The sequence below is a fragment of the Lepidochelys kempii genome, chromosome 15, assembly GCF_965140265.1.
Source record: "Lepidochelys kempii isolate rLepKem1 chromosome 15, rLepKem1.hap2, whole genome shotgun sequence".
Classification (NCBI taxonomy): Eukaryota; Metazoa; Chordata; order Testudines; family Cheloniidae; genus Lepidochelys; species Lepidochelys kempii.
Window position 1 is genome coordinate 25,369,395 of NC_133270.1, and position 23,158 is coordinate 25,392,552.

The window sequence follows — 23,158 nt, forward strand, 5'->3', positions numbered from 1 at the left end:
GTTGTCATCAGTCCTTCAGTAAAGCCCTTTTTCAGTCCCCGAAGCTTCATTTAATGCCAAGGAGGCTGTGGCAGTCACATCTCAAACCTTTGGTGTCAAACAACTGATATGTGGGCCGGATTGAGGTGTTTAGATGCATCTGCTGATGGATTTGGATTCTGCTGAATCTCATCTTTTTTTCTTTTTAAATGGAAGTTTCTAAGCCTTTTGTTGTGAAGGAAACCTTTACAATCAGAACTCAATGAAGTGAGAGGGGGTGTCTTCAGAAAGCCTGAAATTATAGTTCATAGGTGGCACTGACTTGACTCGTCTCAGTAGGGCATTAACTCTGAAGCCCAAGTACGATACTTTAAGAGCCTGACTTTAAAAATAACTGAAGTATAAAATTATGCGCCTGGCATATATGCAAATAGTTATCGTAGTTCTGTGTACAAAGGAGTAACGGCGTATACGAATAGCCAAATAGTAATGGGCCTAAAAATGCCCTGTATCACTATTTCCTTCCACTGCACAGCTTTTTAATGTTACTAACTAGCTTTGAGTTCCTCAGATTTTGGTGTCCTCCAGGAGCTTCAGGTACTCAGCGCCTTGGAAAATCAGGCCCAACATGCCTGAAGGTGGACAGCCAAAAGCCAGAGCCCCTCTTGAAATGATGCCCTCAGTTGCAATCTAATGGCCATATTCCACATCTTTGCACAAACCCCCACTTTTAGCAGTGGGGATTCAGCAGTGGATTGGGCTAGTCTATATATCTGTAGACCTGGCCCACAGACTGTAAATAAACTTTCATTGGTCCCAATTCACAGAATGTTGACAGCCCTGCTCTAGAGCCCTATTCTGATCTCTCACTGGTGGTCACCCTTAAAAGCTTTGTTTTTGCTTTAGATAATATTACCTCTGTGCAGTATTTGCAGTATTGACTATACTTGGTACTGGGAATACTGCAAATACCAAGGTCATGCTATCTGCTTATCTGTGACCATCAAAAAGTCTTTACAACAACATCTGCTGTCCATCAGTGTGAATCAGGAATAACACTCCTGATTCAGTGCATTAACTCCCAATTTGCATGGATGTATCTCAGATCTGAATCTGGACAATATCCGTATTTTATCCTTCCCAATACAATGCGTTTTCCTGGGTTGCCACTAAGTCAGACTGCAATGTTTGACACAGGTTGCTATTTTTCAGGTTAAAAGCAGCGCAGACTCCAAATTTTTCCAGAGTTATTAACTCACTGACTTAAAAATTTGCTTTATGTGTGCTGAGTGCTTGATGTCCTCCCTCAGGACCAAGTTGCTGATCCTAATCCTGGGTACATTGGCTGACTGGCACGCACAGCTTGAGGCTGAAAATGAAATCTGGCATTTCAGCTCAGTTTCTTTCAGAAGGTTAGTTGCTTCTTTAGACTATGTTTTGTGGAGGATGTATACGTAACTGCCATGGCAGGCTTCCTTATGTTCAGGATGGGACCCAAGCAGTGGAACAAAGCCACAGGAAGAATTCAGAAAAGTACAGTCCAGATGGGTGGATCCTCTGGTCCTGCTCTTTTGTGGAGTGCTTGGTGGTTCTAGGCAACAGGAGACTTATCAGTCGCATATTGGGCCAAACCAAAACCTTGGCTACGAACGCACTGAACTTTTGGAAAGGCCAGACCTGGAGGGGAGCTTTGCAGCAAGGGCTCGCTCATCTCTCTCAAAAAGGGAGATGTGAGCTAGATTGCTGCCCATTTCTGTAACCAAGACAGGCTATTCAAGGGGGGCCTGACACTCAAAGACCACATGCAAGTTGAGGCTGCTGGCGGCTGCTACTGTATGTGCTTGCGGCCCTCAGGCCCCCCCCCCTTTTTTTTATTTAAAGGATGTAGTAAAATAAACCATCTTGTGTCTTGCCTGAGTCTGTCTGAGTTATTATTTATTACCCGTCTGGCACTGAATTATAAACACTTTTTCTTCATCCCGGTACCTGTTTCCTGCCATTTTATTGCTCCTAAGCTGCTCTTTTGTTTTATTCATCTCTTATAATCAACTGAAAAACCCTGTTTTTAGCAAGTGAGCCAAGACAGGCAGGTGACGGATGCACCCAACATGCGTGTGACACCGTTTCAAAGCATCTGAAAAAGATTTTAACTTAATTTTAAAAGATCCGTACGTAGACTGAACTGTTCCACCCCACACAAGCAGGCAAATGTTATGTTAAATCTCAGGCGAACTCCTGTTTTAAGAGTTCGGATGCCAGCTTCTCCTTGGAAGGTCAGATCTGTTCTGCTCTTGGGGGGAGGGTGTTGTTCAGAGGGTGTTGCTCTCTCTATTAAATATTATTGCTTTGTTCCATAACATTAATTAAAAGCCTCTTAAGATTATTCACACCTCATTCTGGAATGTTCTCCAAGTGGATTAGCCTGCTAGAGGAATTCTTTTGGTAGAGTGTACACACGTGTGTGTGTCAGGGGTTGTATTGACAGAACTGTTCCCCGCAGGGTCTGTCGTGTCAGGGAAATTTTCCCTGGGGTTGCGCTGACAGGAATAATAATAATAATAATAATTTAAAAGCAATAAAATGGCATGAAACAGAATTAAAAATGGGGAAAAAAATCATTTAAAATTCAATGCCAGACAGATAATTATTCTGGGCAAGTCAGTGAGCAGCAAGATAACTTTGTTTTATTACCTCCCCTTAATAATAATAAAAATAATAATAAAAAAGACTTAGAGTCCCCATGTAAATACCCCGGCAACCTACCACCCCCATCCTGCTAACACTTACGCAAGTGTGTTAAGTGTTAATATTCCCATTGCATAAACTCAGGTGTGTGTAGGTGTTTGCTGGATTGGACCTAAACTTGCTTATACGAGAGTGCTTCTTGGCATGGCACAATGAGGTTTAGGCACAAGACAGGAATGAGGAGGAGCCTGGGTTCTGATGCTTATGTACTCTGTGATTTGGGCATATCATTTAGTATTGCCAAGACTTATTTAATGTCAATAATGTGCGGTGTAAGTGCCAAGTATTATTAGGGGCCCTCAGTGAGAGAGATGGGAGAGTAACTCAGTGCTCCCAGGCTTCCTGCCCTCTGCTTAATTCTCTAGATCATGTGGCTTTTGTGGGATCACTATCACTAAAACAAATTTTAGGATTTAATGTATTATCTGTATTAAGCTAGGCAGGCATCTTGCTGTATAATGATAGCTCAGTGGTTTGAGCATTGGCCTGTTAAACCCAGGGTTGTAAACTCAATCCTTGAGGGGGCCATTTAGGGTTCTGGGGCAAAAACTGGGGATTGGTCCTGCTTTGAGCAGGGGGTTGGACTAGATGACCTCCTGAGGTCCCTTCCAACCCTGATATTCTATGATAATGAGCTAGTGGACTGTGCTTTCACTCTACTGAACAGCTCTGGCCCTCTGTTAGCAAAAACATGAATTTGGAAGCTAACGTTTAGTGTGGGTGGAATCCTTTGACAAGGTTGGAGAACTCAGCCACGCTTTTCTTATAGTTATTACAGTAAGTTAACCAAATGTTTTGCCCTGGTGTACATTGTTTTTCTGTGGTATCAATCTTCAAATTGGGATTCCTTTATTTACCATGTACTGCACCTTTGCATTTCTAAAGACTGCCTCTCTGCAGGGACAGCAGCCAGATTGTCATCAGTCACAGCAGCTGTTACAGGAGTCATACAGTGTGCATTCTCATGGAGACTTTACATGGAGTTCTTGTTGTTTTCATTAATCTAAAATCATTCAGATTGAAAGTACGTGTTTTGTTCTTTGATATGGAAACATTAACGGTTTTTACTTCCTCTGTTTTGTTTAAGAGGGGGTTAAAATCTTGTCTAGTGGTAGGACATCTTATTCTAACTTTCTAGTATACACAATAAATAATGCAAACCAGTGTTCACCTGATTTTGAAATGAGAAATGGAAGTACACGTTATAGAAGCATGTTGTTTCTTTTGTATAATTAAAGTATCTTACTTCTGTAAAAACAACGAGTCCTTGTGGCATCTTAGAGACTAACAAATTTATTGGGGCATAAGCTTTCATGGGCTAAAACCCACTTCATCAGATGCATGGAGTGAAAAATACAGTAAGCAGTGTATGGAGAGAGAGAGCACATGAAAAGATGGGAATTGCCTTACCAAGTAGGGGCAGTGCTAACGAGGCCAATTCAGTTAAGGTGGAAGTGGCGTATTCTCAACAGTTGACAAGAAGGGGTGACTATCAAGAGAGGGAAAACTACTTTTGTAGTGCTAACTAGGCCAGTGTAATCAAGATGGATGTTAGCTATTTCTAACAGTTGACAAGAAGGCGTGAGCATCAGCAGAGGGAAAATTACTTTTTGTAGTGACCCATTACTACAAAAAGTAATTTTCCCTCTACTAATACTCAAACCTTCTTTTCAACTGTTGGAAATGGTCGACATCTACCTTGATTGCATTGGCCCCATTAGCACTACAAAAGTAATTTTCCCTCTCTTTGTAGTCACCCCTTCTTGTCAACTGTTGAGAATAGGCCACTTCCACTTTAATTGAATTGGCCTCATTAGCACTGACCCCCCCACTTGGTAAGGCAACTGCCATCTTTTCCTGTGCTATATATATATACTGCTTACTGTATTTTTTTCACTCCATGAATCTGATGAAGTGGATTTTAGCCCACGAAAGCTTATGCCCAAATAAATGTGTTAGTCTCTAAGGTGCCACAAGGACTCCTCGTTGTTTTTGCTGTTACAGACGAACACGGCTACCACTCTGAAACCTGTTACTTCTGTAAGCAGGTGTAAGATCCTGAAATTGCCCACCCTGTGAATGAGTCATTAAACAATTTTTCTCTGCTTTTCCATTAGATATTCTTTTATGAAAATATATATATAACGTAACCGGATACAAAAATCTAGGTTAAAAGAACATTATTCAGGTTAGAAAGTCAATCACTCAAAAGATTTAAGGTCCCCTGTGCAGCATTTTTTCTACCTCCTTGAAAACACAATAAAGGGATTTTCTCTCTGTTTTTTGCAAGAATTATATTGGAACAGTTTAACTAAGCAGATGTGACAAGAGGCATGTATGCTTGCTGTAGAAGAAAATGCATTTGGGGTTTATGTGCTGGGGAAACTGTTTTTAAAAATCGTTTATTCTGGTGACAATGTTATCCCGTAATGCTGCTGAGGTCGGTGTTGTCTTGGATAATCTGCCCATGGGACTACTAGACAGATTTACATGTCTGACTGCCAAAGGGAGTTTTGCAGTCACGATTCAGTGTTCTATGCTCCCTCCGTTTCTATGTTTTGTACTGCTACACAGCCACCACCCCTCGGCTGCCCTGTCTTGACAGTACTTCAAAAGTTGCTCTTGTAGCCCTCTGTATTAATCAGTCCTATTTTCTTCTAAATTGCACAGAAGCTGTGTGTTGTAGGACTTCTTTTCTGACTTGAAGTTTGATCTAATGCTGTTAACTTATGCTATGGGTGTGTAAGACAAGTTCTGCCATTGACTTCAATGGAGAGAGGATTTCATCCCTGGACTTCAATTGGAGGGAAAAGAGAATGGATGCTGTTAATAATAATAGTGGGAAGAAAAATACGTTTTTACAGACCTCTTTGTTAGAGTCCAATTGAAGTTCTCCAATGTGGTGTTACCGAGGGTGTGGAAGTCTCCTAATTAGTCTCTCTTGTTAGCTGGAGAGCAACCATGTGAGAGGATAAGAAGATCTGACACCTCTGAGTGGCTGCATCTCTGATGTGTCACTGACATTGGAGAGAGACATTATTGTCCTACAACAAAAGCTTCACTTTTTCATTTTCAGCTGTGTCATATCTCAGCCATGGAGATGTATTACAAATACAAATCTGTTTGATATGGTGGCAAAGATCCCTAGGGCAATAGCTTTGAGGGTGTCCCCTGTAGCAAATTAAAATTCTTCTAAAAGAGTCTGTTCAACTTTATACCGGTTCCAGAGTAACAATCAAGGGATTTTTCTTTCTTGTTTTAAGAAAAATTAATGTCTCTAAATGTAATAATTTAATCGCTAATGAGTGCAGAAAATAATTGCATCGCTCTGCTTTTATTTCAGGGGTCCTCAATGCACTCACTTACCATTATTTAAGGCGCCTCTGCTAGAAATATCTGGATTGCATTTCTGAACTGACAAAAAGGCTTGGACTTCAAGATGCTTATAAAGGAATATCGTATTCCAATTCCAGTGAGTGTGGAAGAGTATCGGATTGCCCAGCTGTACATGATACAGGTTAGTAATGGTTCAAAGAGACATACTGATAGGCCCAGACTGATTTACAAAAATGGTATTTTGGTCTTCACTTCCTGTGCAAAAAGAGATGTCTTGATGAAGAACATAATAACCTGGAGTTTCCAACAGACTTTTCAGCTAACTTTTTTAAATGCAGTTTTTCTTTTAAAATGTGTTTGACCATCTTCTTTCAGTTAAAGGCTAGATCCTGCTGTCCTTATACTGGCAAAACTTCCTCTCTTGAAAGAAGAATTGGAAGTAAACAGATATAGTACAAATTTGGGAATTATCACACCTTGGGTAGGTTATTCCTATGTAGGAAGGCACTGGACCTTAATTTTTATGTGGAAAAATTAATTCATTATAACTTCCAAAAGGCAAACTAAATAAATAGCTTAGCACATGACTTACAATTATTAAAGAAATAGTATGTATGTAAGCACACAGATCCTGTCATCTTAGCTTAGGCACAAAATCTAGTTTTTATTAAATCTAATGTAAACGTTTTCATAACTTTTAAAAAAGAAAACAAAATGTTTCTTTTTGTAATCTCAATCTTCCATGCTCCCCCTCCTAAAAATGGAAATCCAAACACAATGGCCTTAGGATGGTACATGAGAAACCCAGCAGTGAAACTTACTAAAAAGGAAATGAAATTGTCCATCTAGTTTCATTGCCCACAGAACTGAAGAAAATGCAAAAATGCCCTCAATCCAGCAAAACACATGCCGAACTCTGAGCACACAGAGCAATTCCATTTTATTTGAGTGGGACTGCTCCAGAGGCTTGTAGTTAAGCATGTGCTTAACTGCTTTGCTGTATTGGGACCTAAAATGAACAGCATAAATGGTGAAAAATTATTCCAGATATGAGAAATTATTTTTATTATACTGTGATTTCAATTTTTACAGTGCCCCCTTAAAAAAAAAAAAAGAAGAAGAATTAATTGCTAGACTCGACTACCAAGCACAAGTTACTAACCTGTATGCACAGTATAATATATGTTCTTAAGTATTACCAAAGGATTTCTCTTTTCTGGCAAAAATATTTGAGTACATATATACATTGATAAATGGATTTGTAACTTAATATTAGCATAAGTGAGTAAACATTTTCTCAGGGGGCTTAATTTCTCTATGGCTTCTCCTGAAGCTAAAATTGTTTTGAAAAATGCCATATAATTATTTTCTCATGACTTTTTCTTTCACATTTGGATTAGATGCTTAAATAAAAATCGTACTAAGAGGGGAAACATATTAGCTATGCAAATGTAACAGCAGGCTAAGGAACCCGTTGAAGAATGCTCTCATTAGTGGGAGAGATTCAGCATGCTCTTCGTTGGGGAGAATACTTGAATACCACATGCAATTCTGGTTTCCCCATCTCAAAAAAGATACACAACAACTGGAAAAAGTCCGGTAAAGGGCAACAGAAATGATCTGGTGTATGGAACAGCTTCCGTCTGAGGAGAGATTAAAAAGAGTGAAACTGTTCAGCTTAGAAGAGAGATGACTTGTAGGGCAATGATAGAGGTCTATAAAATCATGAATGGTGTGGAGACAGTGAATAAGGAAGTGTTATGTATCCCTTCACATAACACACAAACCAGCAGTCACCCATTGAAATTAATAGGCAGCAGGTTAAAAACAAAAGGTAGCTCTTCTTTCACACAATGCACAGTCAACCTGTAGAACTCGTTGCCAGGGGATGTTGTGAAGGCCAGAAGTATAACCGGGTTCAAAAAGATAAGTTCATGGAGGATAGGTCCATCAATTGCTATTAGCCAGGATAGTCAGGGACACAACTCCATGGTCTGGGTATCTCTAAACCTCTGACTGACCAAAGCTGGAACTGGACGATGGGGAATGGATCACTTGATAATTTTCCTATTCTGTTTGATCCCTCTACAGCATCTGGCCACTGTGGGAAGAGAGGATACTGGGCTAGATGGACCATTGATCTGACCCATTATGGCCATTCTTATGGGATACGTCCTCAGGTTAACAATATTGTTGAATCAGAGTTGCTGCCAGGTTTAATGCCTTTTGACTGTGGAATGTTTAGTTAGTGGAATTCTGCTGGTGTTCTCTCAGAAGCCACAAGCAAGATTTTATCAGGTTACTACTGAGCATGTGATTTCATTTAATTGCCTGAAACCACTATCGGGTGATGTGTGTAAGGTCTAGATTCTACCTTCTGGCACTGCCTTGAGCAAGGGGTGGTGTATAAATGCACCAGCTCAGCAACATCCCTCCCCTGCTGCCCTCTTGCCATACATAATTTGCTGCTGGACTGTGCCCCATCAGCAAATTACAATTTCCCCTGCACTAGCCCAGCTGTACTGGCTGGTGGGTTGGAAGGTGGTTGGAGCCAAGTCTTCAGCCATTCACTGCCTATGCATTCCAGCAGGGCAGTAAGTGAGCTTGTTTAACCCTGTGTCCCAGCTCCAAGGTCCAACCTGCAGAAGAGTATAAAGGTGGGGGAAGGTTTCTTACTCCCACATACCTGAAGGTACAATTAGTCCAAGACACAATCTAGCTCTAAGAATGAACGTAAGCACTTCTGAGAGAAAATACCTATCTTAGCTCAAAATATTTTGAAAGGCCCTTGAAATAAAATGTTAGGGTTAAATTCCCCTTTCTTTAATCTTGTTCTGTAAGAGCTTGTTCCATCTGCCCTTGAAAGTCAATGGAAAGACTCCCACACACTTCAGTGGGAATTGGCATGGTCCCCATGACATTAACTGCCTCTGTAAAAGAACACTGCTTTATCCTTTGAGAGATAAATCAGGGAATGTTAACTCAGAAGGAGCAGGAAAGAGCATGAAAGACTTTTCTAGATGTTTTCAGAGTGTGATTTTTAATAAGACCCTTTTGTCTGGCTATAGTGGAATCACTATTTTTCTTTTCTTTCATTCCTTTGGAATCTGTAGCCCACAGGAGAAGTTTTTTGTGTGTGAGTTATAACATCTAGTTGGTGAGCATATTCCAGGGAGAGCAGCAAACTGGGATGTCTATATGTAATATATAGTAATGTAAAACCCATTTTTTAGGACAGAATGATGTAGAGGGAGACTTTTCCGTGTTCCGAAAATAAATTGAACATCTCTCCTTGAGAAGGGATTATTCTTTTCTTTCCTTTTATTAAAATGTGTCCTAAGGAGAACAGAGCCTAGTTTTAAATTTCATATGTCATGCAGAGCACTGTACAAATGCTGCACTAGTGTGATAATCATACCAGTTGTTAAGAGAGGAGCTAGATCTCCAGCACTGCAGAAGTGAAATATGTAGTAATTCATTGGAAACTTTGTTCATGAAGAGTATATTTGGCTTCAGTGAGACTTAAATACATGGTTGACTTTAAGCATGTTATTTGGGGCTTTCCTGAATAGGGGTGGGATTATTTATTAGCGTGAAGTGAAACAAATGCAAGTCAGGTCTTTTAAGAGCAAAGTAAAGCTTTGTGCAAAAGTGTAGCCTGTTGAAGTCCATGGGCAAAGTTTTCAAAAGTGCCTAAATCGTGTGGTAGCTAGGCTCCTAAGTCACTTAAGTGCTTTTGAAACTTTCACCCCATGACGTTACTTGTGTGAGGGTTTGCAAAGTCAGGCCCAAAATAGTTACAGTTTTTTTTAAAGAGAGGAATGTCCATTGTTTCTCTCCCCCCCCACCCCTCCCCTATTCACACAGTTTGTGGAGAGGCCACACTTTACATTCTGAAGGAGCTGCGCCTGTTGGAACTTTTGGAAAGATTCCCCTTCAGTTTGCTACAAGCAGGATCGGTTCCTACAAAGAACAAAAAATTCTCACAACTGCTGCTTGGAATGATGCGTGGTAAATGTACACTGGATAGGAGCAATAAAAGTGTACAGGATGAGATTTTGGCATCCTAGTTCTTGGCTCTTTCTGTGATATTGGCTGCCCAAGGCAGCAATAAATTATCTCTTCCATACTCCTTAGTATCTTGCATCTCCCACATTTTCTGCGGATGTTTAAAGTTCCTAAGGCTGAAGTGAATTAATGGCCAGTTTCTTAGAGGTTTGTCATTTTCCCCTTAGCATCACTTTTGCTGCTTCTGAATCCTTTTCTGCAGAGATAGCGGTTTCAGTACACAGAGTAGCACTTAGATTCTTCAATAAATAAGTTAATTTTATATTACAGCAATGAGCTTAATGGATCCTTGACCTGCTTGCAGACTAGAAGATCTGAACCAAATTGTTTTTTCTCAATTAGATTTGAGACTCTCTATAAATATAAGTATTTCCACGGGGAATCTCTAGCATGATGCTTGTCATCGTGTTCAGTTCAGGAAGTCTTGCTGCATCTGTAATAGGGCAGGTAGGGTAATCCTCTGCTGTATGTACAGCTCTCTTCTCATCTTCACTTGTCGTCATTGTCTTGATGATGGTCTTATTTTTCTCATTTGTTCTCCATATTAAAAAATTCCAGTTGTTTAGTCTAGACTTCTAACCAATAATCTCCTTTATTCTGGTGCATAAATCAGGGAATTGAGAAAATAGTGCAAAATACTGAAAATATTCTCAGAACCTCTTTTCTAGACATTATTTTATTCGTGTCATTTTCATATTGATTTCACATTGTTCTTTGATTTAACCAGATCATCTCTCTGGAACACGCTCCATATGTTTTTAAATGAGATCACAATAGTGATTCCCCCCCGCCCCCCATGATAAATGGTTGGTTGCCGCACCAACCAGCCACAAGATGGTTGCGGGGAGTAGATATCAAGCATAAGCAGCACATATAAGAGGCTTGGGGAGGTTAAGCCTCGCCAAAAAATGCTGGCCATGCAGGAGGGCAAATGCCACAGGTGCAGCATGGGTCCACCACCCTTTGGAGGAGCGCTGGAAGCGAAGCTCGCTACAAGTGGGGGGAGGCACCGGTCCCTGGCCCCACTCCCACTCAGCCTCTTCCCTCAAGGCCTCCCCCTCACTCTGCCTCTTCCCTCGGTGGCCCCTGCACACTTTTCACCACCACAGAGTGGAGTGAGTGGGCAGGACTTGGGGGAAGAGGTGGAGAGGAGCAAGAAGTGGGCGAGACTTGGGGGAAGAGGCGGAGTGGGGGCGGTGCCTCAGTCCAGGTGCCGGTGCCCACCCCTGCTGGGGAACTTACAGCACTCGCGTGTAAGCCTCCTCAAACTGAAGACTCGCGTGTCTCCTATAATATCAAGCACTTCTTTTGTATGCTACCAGCATATGTCTCTGCTAAGAAACCAGAAATGTGGTACATGCTTATTCAAAACTACCTCCTACTACCAAACGTGAAGGTTGTCTCGGTAGAATTTGCTCTCAGTAACCAAGGACTAATAGGTTTGCACAAATGGCCATGATGAGCTTGGGGAACTGCAGTCTGGTGTGGGGAAGTGCACATTCCTATCCTGGCAAAAGAGGGATATAGCCCAAGAGAACTCTTCAAAAGCCAAAGGCTGGAAAGTAGAACTACCATCTCTGTGAGGGTCTCTCTACCAAGTGGTTATGGAGACTCCTGCTCTGAATCCCAAAGTGGATGTTTCTCCATGGAGAGAGGACATCAAGTGTGAGAAAATGTCTAAAGCAGCTTCCTTTGATCCTCAACACAAAATGCTCACAATACTTGTGCTTAAAATACAATAAATCTGAACTGAGGGTTACAAACATTCTGTTTTCATTTGTTGGCACTTCAAACTATGCTGTTAGTTTAAAACATCTTTCTAATTCTCTTTTTCAATCTTCTCAGGAGTTTGCCATCCCTAATCCTTATCAGGGAATTGACAGTGTTATTGTTACCCGCCTTCAACAAACAACCATTTTAATCTTGAGTCTTTTTTGCTGTTTCGTAAAAGCTTGTATTCAGCTGTATCTTGACCCCATTCACCGTAAAGATCACTGTATCATTGGGTAAAGGTCAGTCCATTTATCATCTCCATGCCAGTTGTTACTGGAGTTCCCGTATGCCCCGGGATTCCATGAGGTCCTCACTCTTGGGACCCTTAGATGAAGGGAGATATTTTCATTTGATATTAAATTTTATTTTAAAATCAGTGTTCATAACTTACTTTCTTTGTAAATAACCATGGCCCTGTCTAGCTCTAAGCAGTTTCCTGTGGATGGTTGCGATCTTCCTTGGAAGACCATATATTTGAAGAATAGTCCCTCTTCATCTTCTGGTCCTTGACAGTTGCCTTTTGAGGATGAAAGTTATTTGAAGCTGATGCATGAATCCCTTAAACTAAGAATCATAATACTTGGTACTCTCTTTGGCATTTTATGGGCCTTATCTTGCACCATTAAGGAGACAATGATTATTTGTAGCACCTAGAGGCCAGAGTCTCTGTTCCTGCAAGGCACATTGTGTAGAACACAAGGAACTCTGCGGCCTCTTGTCTTCTCTTAGAATCAGCCCTTTCATGCAAGAGTCTCAAAGCAGTTTGGAAATATTATCTAATTAAGCCTCATAACTCTCCAAGGTGCACTTCTATAGAGTCTAAAAGCAGCTGTAGCCTGAAGCCCCACCATTGCTCATGGCCAAGTGGCCTAATAGTGGCCCTCTTAGTGTCTTGGCCAGGAAGTTCAGCTGAGATTGTGGTGGTATAAAACTGTTTAAAAAACAAAAAACCACAAAGTGAAAACAGAAGATTATGGCTGAACTAAATAAGCTAGTCAGGAAGCAGGTTTGGCTCAGCTCAGCTAAAGCAGAAGTGGGACATCAGCCTTTAATATTCAGGCCACTGCTTTCTAGTGTGATGCAGTATATTTTGCTGTTGAGTTGAGACAACAGCCACTATTATTTGTTATCCGTTCCTGATACCTAGCAATAATGAAAGGCCTTCCCATGTGAAAACCCAACTTACCCAGAATTCCCAAATAGAATTAAAGAATAAGTGCCAGAACTTGTCCCTGGCATGGAGTGCAGTGTTGTTCTTCTCACCAGTTAATAATAATGAAAAGTTTCACAGCATTGTGTGGACAAAACTCCTCAGAGCATATCCTGATAATACCAATAAATAAGGATTATTATCCCTGTTTTGCAAATGAGAAAATGACTTGTCCAAAGCCCCCAGAGAGTTGAGATGGTTATTGAATTTAAGAGTTCCTAGCCTCATACTCGATCTGCTATTTCATTTGAGGTCATTCTTTGGCAATCACAGTTTTTCCTATGTTGATGCAAGTCTTTGCAGTGTCACCTTTTGAATGATCTGGACAAGACTTGCAGTCAGTCCTGGAAATTTAAGTTATGAAAACCTCAGACCTTGTTCTATATTTTAGTTCTGTTGGAATCATTTGGCTTTACCTGTTCTCATGGGCTTTCTGCTGGATTCGTGGAAGGAAATCCCGAGTCAGATGTGTCTTGGCGTTCTTTCCATCTCACTGCAGGCTCCTTTTTGCTAGCTCATTCGTAATTTGGCTTCTGCTCAGACCCTTTTGCACATTGACCTGCAATGATCCTCCGAAGTCTATAATTTGCTGTGTTCTCAGAAAAGCAGGCAGTGCTTTCAAGGGTGAGAATCTTCTCTCACTTGTGCTGCTCCTGTCTGCTTGATTGGTATTGACTCTGTTGTTTTTCTTTCTCCACATATACTGTGGATTCTGTCAATCTTCAGTTGTCATTTTTTTCTTGGCAGTCTTCATCATCTGGGCTGGGCTCTTCTCTCAGATGCTTGCAGCTGCCAAGTAGAGTCTTGTTGGTTCTTGAAAATGGATTTGAAGAAGTTAAGTGTGTGTTTGTGCAATGGATTCCTGGCATTCTGTCTGATTTCTAGTGGACAGGAGTCCAGCTCCACAAAACCTCCACTGCATTTGGCACTGGCCAGCCCTCTTTGCTGGCGGCCTCAAGACGTAGGTAAAGGATGGAATGGGTTTGGAGAATGAGCTACTCTTAAATCTCTGGACACTGCAGAACAGGAAGAAACACTGGCAGGAACAGTGTGGGTGAAACCTGTGCATACGTTGCGTTTCATGTACAGGAGAACACGCTTTCCCTGTTATCAGTAAAAAGAAAAGGAGTACTTGTGGCACCTTAGAGACTAACCAATTTATTTGAGCATGAGCTTTCGTGAGCTACAGCTCACTTCATCAGATGTTTACCGTGGAAACTGCAGCAGACTTTATATACACACAGAAATCATGAAACAATACCTCCTCCCACCCCACTGTCCTGCTGGTAATAGCTTATCTAAAGTGATCAACAGGTGGGCCATTTCCAGCACAAATCCAGGTTTTCTCACCCTCCACCCCCCCACACAAATTCACTCTCCTGCTGGTGCTAGCCCATCCAAAGTGACAACTCTTTACATAATCAAGTCGGGCTATTTCCTGCATAGATCAAGGTTTTCTCACATCCCCCCCACCCCCATACACACACAAACTCACTCTCCTGCTGGTAATAGCTCATCTAAACTGACCATTCTCCAGGTTTAAATCCAAGTTAAACCAGAACATCTGGGGGGGGGGGGTAGGAAAAAACAAGAGGAAACAGGCTACCTTGCATAATGACTTAGCCACTCCCAGTCTCTATTTAAGCCTAAATTAATAGTATCCAATTTGCAAATGAATTCCAATTCAGCAGTTTCTCGCTGGAGTCTGGATTTGAAGTTTTTTTGTTTTAAGATAGCGACCTTCATGTCTGTGATTGCGTGACCAGAGAGATTGAAGTGTTCTCCGACTGGTTTATGAATGTTATAATTCTTGACATCTGATTTGTGTCCATTTATTCTTTTACGTAGAGACTGTCCAGTTTGACCAATGTACATGGCAGAGGGGCATTGCTGGCACATGATGGCATAGATCACATTGGTGGATGTGCAGGTGAACGAGCCTCTGATAGTGTGGCTGATGTTATTAGGCCCTGTGATGGTGTCCCCTGAATAGATATGTGGGCACAATTGGCAACGGGCTTTGTTGCAAGGATAAGTTCCTGGGTTAGTGGTTCTGTTGTGTGGTATGTGGTTGTTGGTGAGTATTTGCTTCAGGTTGCGGGGCTGTCTGTAGGCAAGGACTGGCCTGTGGCTTGTTCACTAATGCTACATCTTTGAGTTGTCAGGGCTACCCCATGTACCCTATGCCTCAAACCAGCACTTGATATTCATACTGTCAATCAGATCCCTTTCTGTTTGTGTTATCTGTCTGACTTCCAATGCCATGCCAGTGTTGGGTTGTCTTTCAAAGTCTGTCTCTAGCATGGCACAGATTAAAGCACCCAAGATTTGACAGTGACTGTGAAAGTCTTCTGTTTTCTCTGAATCTGTTTTTTTTTTTTTTTTTTTTTTTACACCACTGATTAAGATGCAGTTGATCTGGTTTGCATACATGGCCATTTGGAGGATGGACAATTTGCATGTTCCTGTCTTGAAGGCAGTTGCCACTTATCAGTACTGTTATACAACAGCAGCAGCAGCAGAAAAAATAGAGGTCCCTTTCTCAGAGCAAAAAAAATGGTCCCATAACCAAATCCACATTTTCAGCCTGCTATCTGCATAGTATTGCCAACCGGAAGTGCTCAGAGATCCTGAGTACGGTCTCCCAAAATCATGCAATTTTTAAAAGTCTTTTGTTTTGTTTATTTCGGGCCATTAGGGTGTACTCAGGTCATGTTTTCAAGATTTTCTGTGCAGCTATAAGGGTGAGAAAGATACTATTTTAAAATGAAAGCTGAGAGTCTCACATAATCACTTAACTCCAGAAAATGGGGAAAAACACCAAATATCGAAAGACTCACAATAGAGTTGCAAGAGTTGGCAATATTGTCTACGTGTAGTGTTTGAAAAGTGCTACATAAACATGAAGTAGTATTATTTGCAGTCATTGTATCAGTACCAGTTTGTGTCCCTTGCTCCAAAAAGGTGAAGATTAGGGTTGATTTTATAGTAATTAACTGGTTTGGTTTTAGCACTAAGAGCAGGAAACAATATGTGATGTTAGACTGGGGTTAGGATGTAACTCTTCCAAGTTTATTGGGAGTCTCACAGTATTTGATGTCTTTCTTAAAGCCCCAGCTTCTGGAGTCATGTTTTGTAAGAATGTCAGTATGTTGTTTTTAATGAAACTTTCTAGCTATTGACAGGTTTCAGAGTAGCAGCCGTGTTAGTCTGTATCCACAAAAAGAAAGGAGGACTTGTGGCACCTTAGAGACTAACAAATTTATTTGAGCATAAGCTTTCGTGAGCTACAGCTCACTTCATCGGACGCATCCAGTGGAAAATACAGTGGGGAGATTTATATACACAGAGAACATGAAACAATGGGTGTTACCATACACACTGTAACAAGAAAGTGATCAGGTAAGGGGAGCTATTACCGGCGGGGGGCGGGGACCTTTTGTAGTGATACTCAAGGTGGGCCATTTCCAGCAGTTGACAAGAACGTCTGAGGAACAGCCGGGGGCGAGGGGGATAAACATGGGGAAATAGTTTTACTTTGTGTAATGATCCATCCACTCCCAGTCTTTATTCAAGCCTAAGTTAATTGTATCCAGTTTGCAAATTAATTCCGATTCAGCAATCTCTCGTTGGAGTCTGTTTCTGAAGTTTTTTTGCTGAAGAATTGCAACTTTTAGGTCTGTAATTGAGTGACCAAACAGATTGAAGTGTTCTCCGACTGTTTTTTGAATGTTATAATTCTTGACGTCTGAATTGTGTCCATTTATTCTTTTATATAGAGACTGTCCAGTTTGGCCAATGAACATGGCAGAGGGGCATTGCTGGCACGTGGTGGCATATATCACATTGGAAGATATGCAGGTGAATGAGTCTCTGATAGTGTGGCTGATGTGATTAGGCCCTATGATGGTGTCTCCTGAATAGATATGTGGACACAGTTGGCAACGGGCTTTGTTGCAAGGATAGGTTCCTGGGTTAGTGGTTCTGTTGTGTGGTGTGTGGTTGCTGAGTCTTTTGAGTCTTTGTTGGGCCTGTCCTGTAGTAGGTAACTTCTGGGTACTCTTCTGGCTCTGTCAATCTGTTTCTTCACTTCAGCAGGTGGGTATTGTAGTTGTAAGAACGCTTGATAGAGATACTTTAGGGTTTGTCTCTGTCTGAGGGGTTGGAGCAAATGCGGATGTATCGTAGAGCTTGGCTGTAGACAATGGATCGTGTGGTGTGGTCTGGATGAAAGGTGGAGGCATGTAGGTGGGCATAGCGGTCAGTAGGTTTCCGGTATAGGGTGGTGTTTATGTGACCATAGTTTATTAGCAACAAAAAAAACTTCAAAAACAGACTCCAGTGAGAGACTGCTGAATTGGAATTAATTTGCAAACTGGATACAATTAACTTAGGCTTGAATAAAGACTGGGAGCGGATGGGTCATTATGCAAAGTAAAACTATTTCCCCATGTTTATTCCCCCTCCCATCCTCCCCCCCCCCCCCGCTGTTCCTCAGACGTTCTTGTCAACTGCTGGAAATGGCCCACCTTGAGTATCACTACAAAAGCCCCCCCCCCCCCCCACTCTCCTGCTGGTAATAACTCCCCTTACCTGATCACTTTCTTGTTACAGTGTGTATGGTAACACCCATTGTTTCATGTTCTCTGTGTATATAAATCTCCCCACTGTATTTTCCACTGAATGCATCCAATGAAGTGAGCTGTAGCTCACGAAAGCTTATGCTCAAATAAATTTGTTAGTCTCTAAGGTGCCACAAGTCCTCCTTTTCTTTTTTCTAGCTATTGTGGTTGTGGAGAAAAGCTTGAAACTGTGACCCGAATGAGCCCTCAAAGCTCAGAAACCAAAGGCAAATAAAAAGAACCCAGAATTTCTGACTTTCTTAAAATCTCAAGTTTCAGAGTAACAGCCGTGTTAGTCTGTATTCGCAAAAAGAAAAGGAGTACTTGTGGCACCTTAGAGTCTCTAAGGTGCCACAAGTACTGCTTAAAATCTCAAGATTTTTAAGAGAATCCCATGACATTTTGGGCCTTGGCTCATGGTTACTAAATGGTTGGGATTGGCAATACTGTGTGTACTTTTTAAATAAGTAAAGCTTTTTCTTTTCAGCTGGGCCACATTTTTTTATTTTATTTTAATGTAAAATTTGGTTATGTTTGGTTTGCAAAGTAGAAGGGAGTAGTCTGAATGTCAGACTGAGATTCAGAAGTTCTTGATTTCACATCCCATCCCTGATGAATTGTGTGCACTTGGCAATGTGCTTCATCTACCTACCTCAGTTACTCCATCTGTGAAATAGAGATAGTATTTCTCACAGATGATGCTTTGTGGAGCAGTTAATGTTGTGCAAATCTTTGAAGAAGAAAAAGCAGGACATAAATGCCAAGTAGAATAAAAAAAACTAAGCAGGAAATGGAAGCTGAAATGTTAACAGCCAGATTAAAAGATGTAACATGTAGGGCAAGCAGGTTTGAGGTGTCGTCTTAATAGTTATTTCTATTTTGCATTCCTGTGCGGCAGGCAGCCCAGCTCCAACAAACATGTGGTTGTATGACTTTGCAGTGCAGAGTGATTTATGATCAGGTATAAGAATGGTTCTTTTTTTAATACTGTTAATTATTTATAGACTTGCACAGCTGATTGCCCACAAAATAACATAGTGCGTTGTACTAAGAGCTCTATTAATAGCCAGTCCTGGTTCTAAATAATGCAGTGCAAATAGTATTTGTACAAATTGGGCTTGCATGCAGGTCTGTACTCTTTTGTGAAGGCCTGCTGCTTTCAACCTGGCCATTTTACATTTGCAGTGAAAGCAGCAAAGAGTAATGGAGCCTCAGGCGACAGAGGTATTCATCTGTGCATCATGCTGTAGGAGCTTCTGCAGTAACAGTCTCTTCTTCAAGGGACAAGGAGGTTGTGTGCCATCAGCACTGTACTGCTGCTGCTCCTATCTGGGTATCTCATTACAGCCTTCATCAGATGAGTGCTGAAAACCAAGTGAGAGAAAGTTCTTGTGGTCTAGTGATGCACAGCAGGATATTTTTACAAGCCCAAGCAAGAATGACACTTCAGACTGAAGTGAGTGCTGTCTTCGTTGTTCCGGTTTAAGCTCTTGCTTGGTTCAGACTTTTGAATTTGCTTCTGAAGGGGCCAGCATCAGGAACTCAAATTTAACTTTGTTTTCTTAAACTACCAACACGTAGCTTGCATTTTAGCTCAGATGTTGTCCATTTTGTTGCCCCTCTGCACTAATGTACATGAGCACCATTCCTCAGCATAGAGCTGTAAATCAGGGGTTCTCAAACTGGGGGTCGGGACCCCTTAGGGGGTCGTGAGGTTATTACATGGGGGGTCGTGAGCTGTCAGCCTCCACCCCAAATCCCGCTTTTCCTCCAGCATTTATAATGGTGTTAAATATATAAAAAAGTGTTTTTAATGTATAAGGGGGGGCGGGTCACACTCAGAGGCTTGCTATATGGAAGCGGTCACCAGTACAAAAGTTTGAGAACCTCTGCTGTAAGTGGTCACTAGACAACCTCTTCAATGTCATAACAAGAGGGCAGTACATTAAATACAGTCTTGGCATAAGAAACCAATTTACTGAAGCTCCAGTCCAGGACATATCTGGGATTTTGGGAGCAATTTAAGGTTTTAATAGGTTTGGCTGTTTAAATCCTTCATATATTTTACAGTAGATGCACGATGTGATCTGTAGTTTATTCCAGCATACCCACACTCCCATTTTACTGCTGAGGGAAACTCTGGGATAGGGCAGCTAAGTGATTTGTCCAAGGATACTTTGGGAGGTCTATGGCCAACCTGGGAATAGATCCCAAGAGCACTGACCCCTAGTCCTGAGCCCTAATCATAAGACCATGTGTAATGAAGGTCTGCATTTTGTTGACTTCCCAAGGTCACTTTCAAACTCTTGTGTTCTGAGCCACTGGGCTGATGTTTTGATTTACATACAAATAGATACAGTGAACTCTGTGCTAATGGCCTCTAACTTAATGGCCACTAAAATCTCAGTCCTTATGAGAGTCTTCATATTAATAGCACTGTACTATGTGACCATCTGTTGTAGCAGCCTGAAAAATAGCAATTCTCTTGGTGGTGATGTTACCAGGTTTCATCCTATCTGTATATTTTTAATTCTCTCACTTTGCAGACATCCTTCCCTGAACATTCTTAGATTTCTTCATCATTTTGCCTGAAGAGTAGCAGTGTTTGCACAGACTTTAGAGTTGAGACATTTGGCCGAGTGCCAGTGGGTGAGGGGTAATGTCCAGATGAAACAATGCACCGTGTGCTGCTCAGAGAGTGATCAAACCTAGAAAAGGGGGATCTTTAAAACAGCAACCCCTTTTGCCTTTACTAATAAGCTACTTGTTGAGTATGTAACTTCCTCCTCCCCCAGTGATTGAACATTTTCAGATCCTCAGTAACTTACAATATGCTGAGACTAGAACTCAAAATACCCTTGTCAAGCACCATGTTCTGATCTTCCTTCGAGTGACTCAAAGTAACCTCCCTTTGCTGAATATGTGTTAATGCTGCCTCTAAATATATTATTTTTCACAGCACTAATTGGATTAAAATCATTTTGTGTCATGCATGAAGGATGCATGTTACAGCACAAATGGCACACTGAGGCCTTCTCTGTGGGTACCATGGTTACTGGTGACATCGTTCAGTTTGATATTAATAATGATTTGTGTGTAGCTCAGAAGCCTGACTGAAGGTGGCCTAAACTAAACCCATTGGATTGCTGATGCAGTCCCATTGCCATGGAAACAGATGCTGCAGCTTAAGGTTGCCTGTATCTGTAACATGAGGCATGCACACAAAAGCATGGTCTGGTGGTGTCCATAACCCTTAAAAGAATATGAGTGTGATTACTGGAGAAAATGGGAAATTGTAATGGGATTTGATTTATAGAATCATAGAATATCAGGGTTGGAAGGGACCCCAGAAGGTCATCTAGTCCAACCCCCTGCTCAAAGCAGGACCAATTCCCAGTTAAATCATCCCAGCCAGGGCTTTGTCAAGCCTGACCTTAAAAACCTCTAAGGAAGGAGATTCTACCACCTCCCTAGGTAACGCATTCCAGTGTTTCACCACCCTCTTAGTGAAAAAGTTTTTCCTAATATCCAATCTAAACCTCCCCCACTGCAACTTGAGACCATTACTCCTCGTTCTGTCATCTGCTACCATTGAGAACAGTCTAGAGCCATCCTCTTTGGAACCCCCTTTCAGGTAGTTGAAAGCAGCTATCAAATCCCCCCTCATTCTTCTCTTCTGCAGACTAAACAATCCCAGCTCCCTCAGCCTCTCCTCATAACTCATGTGTTCCAGTCCCCTAATCATTTTTGTTGCCCTTCGCTGGACTCTCTCCAATTTATCCACATCCTTCTTGAAGTGTGGGGCCCAAAACTGGACACAGTACTCCAGATGAGGCCTCACCAATGTCGAATAGAGGGGAACGATCACGTCCCTCGATCTGCTCGCTATGCCCCTACTTATACATCCCAAAATGCCATTGGCCTTCTTGGCAACAAGGGCACACTGCTGACTCATATCCAGCTTCTCGTCCACTGTCACCCCTAGGTCCTTTTCCGCAGAACTGCTGCCTAGCCATTCGGTCCCTAGTCTGTAGCTGTGCATTGGGTTCTTCCGTCCTAAGTGCAGGACCCTGCACTTATCCTTATTGAACCTCATCAGATTCCTTTTGGCCCAATCTTCCAATTGGTCTAGGTCCTTCTGTATCCTATCCCTCCCCTCCAGCGTATCTACCACTCCTCCCAGTTTAGTATCATCTGCAAATTTGCTGAGAGTGCAATCCACACCATCCTCCAGATCATTTATGAAGATATTGAATAAAACCGGCCCCAGGACCGACCCTTGGGGCACTCCACTTGATACCGGCTGCCAACTAGACATGGAGCCATTGATCACTACCCGTTGAGCCCGACAATCTAGCCAGCTTTCTACCCACCTTATAGTGCATTCATCCAGCCCATACTTCCTTAACTTGCTGACAAGAATACTATGGGAGACCGTGTCAAAAGCTTTGCTAAAGTCAAGAAACAATACATCCACTGCTTTCCCTTCATCCACAGAACCAGTAATCTCATCGTAAAAGGCGATTAGATTAGTCAGGCATGACCTTCCCTTGGTGAATCCATGCTGGCTGTTCCTGATCACTTTCCTCTCATGCAAGTGCTTCAGGATTGATTCTTTGAGGACCTACTCCATGATTTTTCCAGGGACTGAGGTGAGGCTGACTGGCCTGTAGTTCCCAGGATCTTCCTTCTTTCCTTTTTTAAAGATTGGCACTACATTAGCCTTTTTCCAGTCATCCGGGACTTCCCCGGTTCGCCACGAGTTTTCAAAGATAATGGCCAGTGGCTCTGCAATCACAGCCGCCAATTCCTTCAGCACTCTCGGATGCAACTCGTCCGGCCCCATGGACTTGTGCACGTCCAGCTTTTCTAAATAGTCCCTAACTGCCTCTATCTCCACAGAGGGCTGGCCATCTCTTCCGCATTTTGTGATGCCCAGCGCAGCAGTCTGGGAGCTGACCTTGTTAGTGAAAACAGAGGCAAAAAAAGCATTGAGTACATTAGCTTTTTCCACATCCTCTGTCACTAGGTTGCCTCCCTCATTCAGTAAGGGGCCCACACATTCCTTGGCTTTCTTCTTGTTGCCAACATACCTGAAGAAACCCTTCTTGTTACTCTTGACATCTCTGGCTAGCTGCAGCTCCAGGTGCGATTTGGCCCTCCTGATAACATTCCTACATGCCCGAGCAATATTTTTATACTCTTCCCTGGTCATATGTCCAACCTTCCACTTCTTGTAAGCTTCTTTTTTATGTTTAAGATCCGCTAGGATTTCACCATTAAGCCAAGCTGGTCGCCTGCCATATTTACTATTCTTTCGACTCATCGGGATGGTTTGTCCCTGTAACCTCACAGGGATTCCTTGAAATACAGCCAGCTCTCCTGGACTCCTTTCCCCTTCAAGTTAGTCCCCCAGGGGATCCTG

The 23,158-nt window shown here is 42.0% G+C and overlaps 1 protein-coding gene across 8 annotated transcripts in view; it reads left to right on the forward strand.

Annotated features, from left to right (window-relative positions):
* The window catches only part of PITPNM2 (phosphatidylinositol transfer protein membrane associated 2), a 232,456-nt gene that overhangs the window by 107,455 nt on the left and 101,843 nt on the right, over positions 1 to 23,158 (forward strand). For 7 of the 8 annotated variants that reach the window (XM_073313000.1, XM_073313003.1, XM_073313006.1 and 4 more), the window contains one exon: positions 6,068 to 6,241. In XM_073313000.1, the coding sequence (XP_073169101.1) occupies positions 6,164 to 6,241 (78 nt within the window). In that variant the 5' untranslated portion in view covers positions 6,068 to 6,163. Of the gene's footprint in view, positions 1 to 6,067; positions 6,242 to 16,890; positions 16,973 to 23,158 lie in introns of those variants that run through there. The other variant, XM_073313004.1, reaches the window with a different exon arrangement.